Below are 7500 nucleotides of genomic sequence, written 5' to 3' on the forward strand. Positions count from 1 at the left end.
CTGTCCTGTCCTGTCCTGTCCTGTCCTGTCCTGTCCTGTCCTGTCCTGTCCTGTCCTGTCTTGTCTTGTCTTGTCTTGTCTTGTCTTGTCTTGTCTTGTCTTGTCTTGTCTTGTCTTATCTTCTCATCTCTTCTCCTCTCCTCTCCTCTCCTCTCCTCTCTTCTCTTCTCTTCTCTTGTCTTCTCTTCTCTTCTCTTGTCTCCTCTTCTCTTCTCTTCTCTTCTCTTCTCTTCTCTTCTCTTCTCTTCTCTTCTCCCCTACCCCTCTCCCCTCCCCCTAATATAAAGATTGTCAAATATTAAAGTCAAAATAAACAGAATATATAAGACTGGATAAAGTGTCCCTGTAGAGCAGCTGAGGTTGTCCCAGGTGATCTGAGTCTGTGTCTGTGTGTCTCTGGGGCCCTGCCTCCTGACAGACGGGCGTTGCCCGTGGACTTTTCTCGGGGCCAGCTGGCTGGGACCCCTCTGTGTATGAAGCAGTACTACCGTCTCTTCAACACATACCGTCTGCCCGGCCTCAAGAGGGACACCCTCGTCATCCACGAGACTGGGTCCACCGAGCAGGAGCACATCATCGTTGCATGCAAGAACCAGGTCAGAGAGAGACTAAGGTTCCGTTTCAAAATGCATTATTCATCTCCCTATTCCTAGTCCTATAGGTACTGGTCTAAAGTAGTGCACTATATAGGGAATAGGGTGCCATAGGGCTCTGGTCTAAAGTAGTGCACTATATAGGGAATAGGGTGCCATTTTTTCTCTCTCAATAAATCACAGAAATAAATATAATACATTGTATCTCTATGGACGCCAAAAACATTGTCCACATTTACAAGGCAAGTGGACACCTCAAATATAACAGCTAGCGACATTGTGTGTCAACATTGACAAGACAAGAGATATTAGTGTTATAACTTTATTAAAATATAACTTTATTAAGATATAACTTTATTAAATTATAACTTTATTAAATATAACTTTATTAGTGTTATAACTTTATTAAAATATAACTTTATTAAAATATAACTTTATTAAATTATAACTTTATTAAAGTATAACTTTATTAGTGTTATAACTTTATTAAAATATACCTTTATTAAAATATAACTTTATTAGTGTTATAACTTTATTAAAATATAACTTTATTAGTGTTATAACTTTATTAAAATATAACTTTATTAGTGTTATAACTTTATTAAAATATAACTTTATTAGTGTTATAACTTTATTAAAATATAACTTTATTAGTGTTATAACTTTATTAAAATATAACTTTATTAGTGTTATAACTTTATTAAAATATAACTTTATTAGTGTTATAACTTTATTAAAATATAACTTTATTAGTGTTATAACTTTATTAAAGTATAACTTTATTTCGTTGGTGTGTTTAGTCTCTGTTGAGGTTTAGGATTCCCAGCAGTCAGTGTTGTAAATAACTTCCAATTCCTGATAATCCTCCCCAAGGCCGTGTCATATATGGTAAAGTTCAAAGGTCATAGAGAGAAAACGGTTGAAACGTCGACTTAAACAACAGACAATGTATAGGTCACAGATGGAATCATAAACAAACAACCAGTTGACGGTTAACACTGTGTCCCAGTCTGGAGTTATCTTTTACAATGAATCTCACTTCCCCGTCACACGAACGCATCACAAAGGGGAAAAGGGAGACGGGAGGAGGAGGAGGAGGGGAGAGTCCTTCGTACCTGGAGATGGTTCCAGGCACTATCAATCAGGGACACATATTAAGGAGCCATCCATGTGGAGAAACAGACTAGTAACTAAATTACCGCTGATTGAATTTGTCTGAGAGCCTCCTTGAGTCACAAGGACAATTGATCGCGGCGTAGGATTCACGTTTTCAAGCCGTGTGTCAAAATGGCATCCTATTCCCTATGTAGTGCACTACATTTGACCAGGGTTCTTGTTAAAAAAGTAGTGCACTACATAGGGAATAGGGTGGCATTTGGGACTCACAGTTCAAGTAGGCGCTGGTGGTACATCGTTAACCTCTGCCTCTCTTACTTTGCCTTCATTAGTCAGCAGCCTATTGGGGTCTAATGACTGATGTGTTTGCATTGGCAGGTTTTAGTTTTTTAACAGCCTATTGACCCAACGTGTCTGATTGAGTGATACACTGAATTGCTCCTTGGAGAAAAAGCTTTATAGATTTTTGTAATGCCAGTAATCTATTCTGAGATGTTATGATAAAGCATATCTTATCGTCTTTTGTGTTGTTGTTGTCGCTTCCTTAGAAATACATTTTAATCAGATGTATGTTTTAATCTGTGATATTCTACGTGGAAATACCATTACGTCTGTTGAATGTCCACGACAAAATTTCCCTTTTGGGAGCAAAAAAATAGCCATCCGCCAAAAAAAAATCCAATCCTATTTCTAAAAATGATTTGCCTTCTTCTCAGTTCTTTGTGATGGACCTAGTGGTAAAGGAGAAACCACTGAGAGAAATGGACATCTCAAGCCAACTGGAGAAGATCGTAAAGATGGCAGAGAACACGGAGGAGAGACAGCCTCCTTTTGGTCTGCTGACGTCAGATGGAAGAACAGAATGGGCCCAGGCTAGAGACGTGCTCATTAAAGGTTTCACTTCAAAACATCTTATTGTCTACATTTTAATATCATAATTATAATAATGAGACTAATATCAAATAATAATTTAAATCGTTGTAATAATTCGAAATAAACCATGGGAAGATTATGAAAACAAATATATTTGCATAAACTGACCTGGTCTCCCTCCCTCCCTCCCTCCCTCCCTCCCTCCCTCCCCTAGATTCAGTTAACAGAGAGTCGTTGGCTGTGATCGAGAAGTGTCTGTGCGTGGTGTGTCTAGACGACCCCAGTGGGATGGAGGTTGGGGATACCAGCCGAGCCCTAATGATGCTCCATGGAGGAGGCCATGAGAAGATGGGGGCAAACCGCTGGTAAGACAAGCCAATGCAGGTAGGGCGATGCCAACCCTGGACCCTTATACATGCGTCGTATGTATGGATATATGGACAATGTGTGTGTGTGTGTGTGTGGGGGGTCTGATCCTAGATCAGTACAATACAGGTCCTGAGGCCATGGAATGGAATAGAAATGTTTGTTTCAGTTTGTTGTAGGGGAGGATGGAGTCTGCGGCACGGTGTGCGAGCATTCACCCTTCGAGGGAATAGTTCTCGTGGCGTGTACCGAATACCTGATGAAATTCATGTAAGCAAACTAGCCAAACTAATTTACATGTATGTGTCCATATGGACAGGGTTAAATCTGATTACGTGGAGTTGACGACTGGTGACCCACAAGGTTCTATTCTAGGTCCCGGTGTCCCCGCAAGGTTCTATTCTAGGTCCTGGTGTCCCTGCAAGGTTCTATTCTAGGTCTTGGTGTCCCCCAAGGTTCTATTCCAGGTCCTGTGCTTTTACATCTGAGAGTTCATATTTATTCACTAAACACGCAAAGTACTTCATTACAACATAGTTAACGGCCAGTTTATTACATTACATTTTAAATCAGATATTTAACATTTTACGCATGAGACGCATGAAGTAGTTAATGTTTTGCTTGTATGTTTGTAGTTCACATTCACAACTAACATATTATTAGAGGTCAGTGATGAAGCAATAATGAATAACAAATTATAATAATAATAAAACACTAATCTAAGGAAGTCATGTGATCGTGCTCTCTCCACAGGACAGGAAGTCCCTCCAAGATAGGGAGGGCCACCAGCGTGTCGGAGCTTCCTGCTCCTCGTAGACTGCTCTGGAAGACCACGCCCCATATCCAGGGCCTCCTGAAGGCCTCTGCTGAGAGACTGCAGAGGCAAGATACACACATGTGCATGCATGATTGCACACATACACACATTGAAACACACACACACACACACACACACACACACACACACACACACACACACACACACACACACACACACACACACACACACACACACACACACACACACACACACACACACACACACACACACACACACACACACATATAAGCAGTTTTTGTTGTTGTTGTTGACCGTTTTAATGAAAGAAAATCACAGTAAGTTACTTAAAAGTGTTACCCAGATATAAAAAAACAGAAGCATTAGGAACATTAACATATATTGATATTTCCTTCTCCTCAGGCTGGTTAGAGATCTGGACATGGATGTACACAAGTTTGAGGTCTATGGAAAAGAATTCATCAAGAAGCAGAAGATGAGCCCAGATGCGTACATACAGGTGTCTCTACAACTGGCATTTTACAGGTGTTGTACACTTTAACTCTTGTTACTACCCATCCCGGATCCGGGAGCGTAATCATCAACTGACACTAATTAGCATAACGCAACGGACATGAATTATACTAGAAAATATTAATATTCATGAAATCACAAGTGAAATATATTGAAACACAGCTTAGCCTTTTGTTAATCACCCTGAAAATATACTTTACAGCTAAAGCAAGACAAGCATTTGTGTACGTTGATCGATAGCCTAGCATAGCATTATGCCTAGCTAGCAGCAGGCAACCTGGTCACGAAAATTAGAAAAGCAATCAAATTAAATCATTTACCTTTGATGAGCTTCGGATGTTTTCACTCAAAAGACTCCCAGTTAGATAGCAAATGTTCATTTTTTCCCAAAATATTATTTTTTGTAGGCGAAATAGCTCTGTTTGTTCTTCACGTTTGGCTGAGAAATCGACCGGAAATTGCGGTCACGACAACGCCGAAAAATATTCAAAATTCGCTCCATAATATCGACAGAAACATGGCAAACGTTGTTTATAATCAATCCTCAAGGTGTTTTTCAAATATCTATTTGATAATATATCAACCGGGACTGATGGCTTCTTCGTAGGAAAGAGAGAAACAATGGCCGCATTTGTCCTTTACGCACAAAACACTCTGAGAGACTTCAGCTGACCACTGACTCAATGTTGACGTTCAGGCTCATTTTTCAAAATAAAAGCCTGAAACTATGTATTGTGACACTAGACACATTAGGGAAGCCATAGAAAAAGGAATCTGGTTGATATCTCATTCACTGCTCAATAGGGACACATAGGAAAATTTTTTCTCAGGCTTTCACCTGCAATATCAGTTCTGTTATACTCACAGACAATATTTTTACAGTTCTGGAAACTTTAGAGTGTTTTCTATCCTAAGCTGTCAATTATATGCATATTCTAGCATCTGGTCCTGAGAAATATCCCGTTTACTTTGGGGACGTGATTTTTCCAAAAATGAAAATAGTGCCCCCTAGATTCAAGAGGTTAAGAACGTTCTCTACGGTCTCTAAAAGGACATGTTGTTGGTTGTTTTAATCCTGTTTCAACACATTTTTCATTTGATTACATTCTTTACTACTTATTAACAGTCATTTTAATGTAACAAAAAAACCTAAGAAAGAAACTATGTTCCTTTGTTCGCACATGAAGTGAATTATACCTCCATTGACATACAGTAGCAATATTTATTTTGCTTTGTGATTTCCCAGATGCAATGGACGGCTGGTGTCCACTTATGAGAGTGCTTCTATCCGTCGTTTCCATGAGGGCCGGGTGGACAACATCCGCTCAGCGACCCCCGAGACTCTGGCCTTTGTGAAGGCCATGACGGACGAGAAGACATCTCTCTCTGTGAGTCATTTTTCCTACTTAGCTCCTCATTATGGGCTTCTCCCATAATGCTGTTCATCTTGTCCTCTTCTCCCATAATGCTGTTCATCATGTCCTCGTCTCCCATAATGCTGTTCATCGTGTCCTCTTCTCCCATAATGCTGTTCATCATGTCCTCGTCTCCCATAATGCTGTTCATCATGTCCTCTTCTCCCATAATGTTCTGTCCTCTTCTCCCATCATCGTGTCCTCTTCTCCCATAATGCTGTTCATCGTGTCCTCTTCTCCCATAATGCTGTTCATCGTGTCCTTTCTCCATAATGCTGTTCAATGTCCTCTTCTCCCATAATGCTGTTCATCATGTCCTCTTCCCATAATGCTGCTGTCCTCTTCTCCCATAATCTGTCATCATGTCTCCCATAATGCTGTTCATCATGTCCTCTTCTCCCATAATGCTGTTCATCATGTCCTCTTCTCCCATAATGCTGTTCATCATGTCCTCTTCTCCCATAATGCTGTTCATCTTTGTTCGTCTTCTCCCATAATGCTGTTCATCGTGTCCTCTTCTCCCATAATGCTGTTCATCATGTCCTCTTCTCCCATAATGCTGTTCATCATGTCCTCTTCTCCCATAATGCTGTTCATCTTTGTTCGTCTTCTCCCATAATGCTGTTCATCGTGTCCTCTTCTCCCATAATGCTGTTCATCGTGTCCTCTTCTCCCATAATGCTGTTCATCGTGTCCTCTTCTCCCATAATGCTGTTCATCATGTCCTCTTCTCCCATAATGCTGTTCATCGTGTCCTCTTCTCCCATAATGCTGTTCATCATGTCCTCTTCTCCCATAATGCTGTTCATCATGTCCTCTTCTCCCATAATGCTGTTCATCATGTCCTCGTCTCCCATAATGCTGTTCATCATGTCCTCTTCTCCCATAATGCTGTTCATCATGTCCTCTTCTCCCATAATGCTGTTCATCATGTCCTCGTCTCCCATAATGCTGTTCATCATGTCCTCTTCTCCCATAATGCTGTTCATCATGTCCTCTTCTCCCATAATGCTGTTCATCATGTCTGCTTAGTTTTTTTATATCGCTTTTCTGCTATTTTTACAAGTATGTGGTACATTTCCACAACTCTTAGTAGAAAACTCAAAACAGATCATTGAAAAGGCTTTTGTTTCAAAACTCTAAAGCACATTTCCAATGAACTAAGTACAACACACACAATCCTAGTCATTTTTTAACCAAACTTAATCAGTGTTTCATCTAGAAAGACAAATTTCACATTGCAATACACATTCCTATAAAGTAAGTGCTTTTCACAATGCTCACGTTACGTTTTGATATGATTCTCTTCTCTGTTGTTAAAAGACATTTTACTTAATCCAACTGCTCTTAATTGATGATCACTTAACCGTTTGGTAAAACCTATAGATGTAAAGTGGTTTGTCTTCTACAGATTTTGAGGAATACAACGAAAATGTATGTCTGTAAAGTAGAAACATACAAAGTATGGTATACTTCAATGTACTACTATAATGGTAACTATTAAGATTTTTATTTCACATTTAAAAAAATCAAAATGCTAATTTAAATCTGATATTGACGAGATCAGAGATATATATACTGTATGTAACAAATCAAATCCAAGTTGGTCGCCTACGCGGATTAGGAGGTTGTCACGTTCTGACCTTAGTTCCTTTTTTATGCCTTTGTGTTAGGTTGGTCAGGGCGTGAGTTGGGGTGGGCAGTCTATGTTCCTTTTTCTATGTTATATTTCTATGTGTTTGGCCTAGTATGGTTCTCAATCAGAGACAGGTGTCGTTCGTGCTCTCTGATTGAGAATCATACTTAGGTAACCTGTTTTCCCCAT

The 7500-nt window shown here is 39.7% G+C and overlaps 1 protein-coding gene across 1 annotated transcript in view; it reads left to right on the top strand.

Annotated features, from left to right (window-relative positions):
* The window catches only part of LOC118377116 (choline O-acetyltransferase-like), a 28775-nt gene that overhangs the window by 13799 nt on the left and 7476 nt on the right, over nt 1-7500 (top strand). The window contains 7 exon segments of the mRNA XM_052478445.1: nt 419-596; nt 2426-2603; nt 2797-2966; nt 3118-3218; nt 3702-3830; nt 4150-4272; nt 5507-5648. Coding sequence (XP_052334405.1) covers nt 419-596; nt 2426-2603; nt 2797-2966; nt 3118-3218; nt 3702-3830; nt 4150-4272; nt 5507-5648 — 1021 coding nt within the window.

The sequence above is a fragment of the Oncorhynchus keta genome, chromosome 24 (genome assembly GCF_023373465.1).
Source record: "Oncorhynchus keta strain PuntledgeMale-10-30-2019 chromosome 24, Oket_V2, whole genome shotgun sequence".
NCBI classification, from domain to species: Eukaryota; Metazoa; Chordata; class Actinopteri; order Salmoniformes; family Salmonidae; genus Oncorhynchus; species Oncorhynchus keta.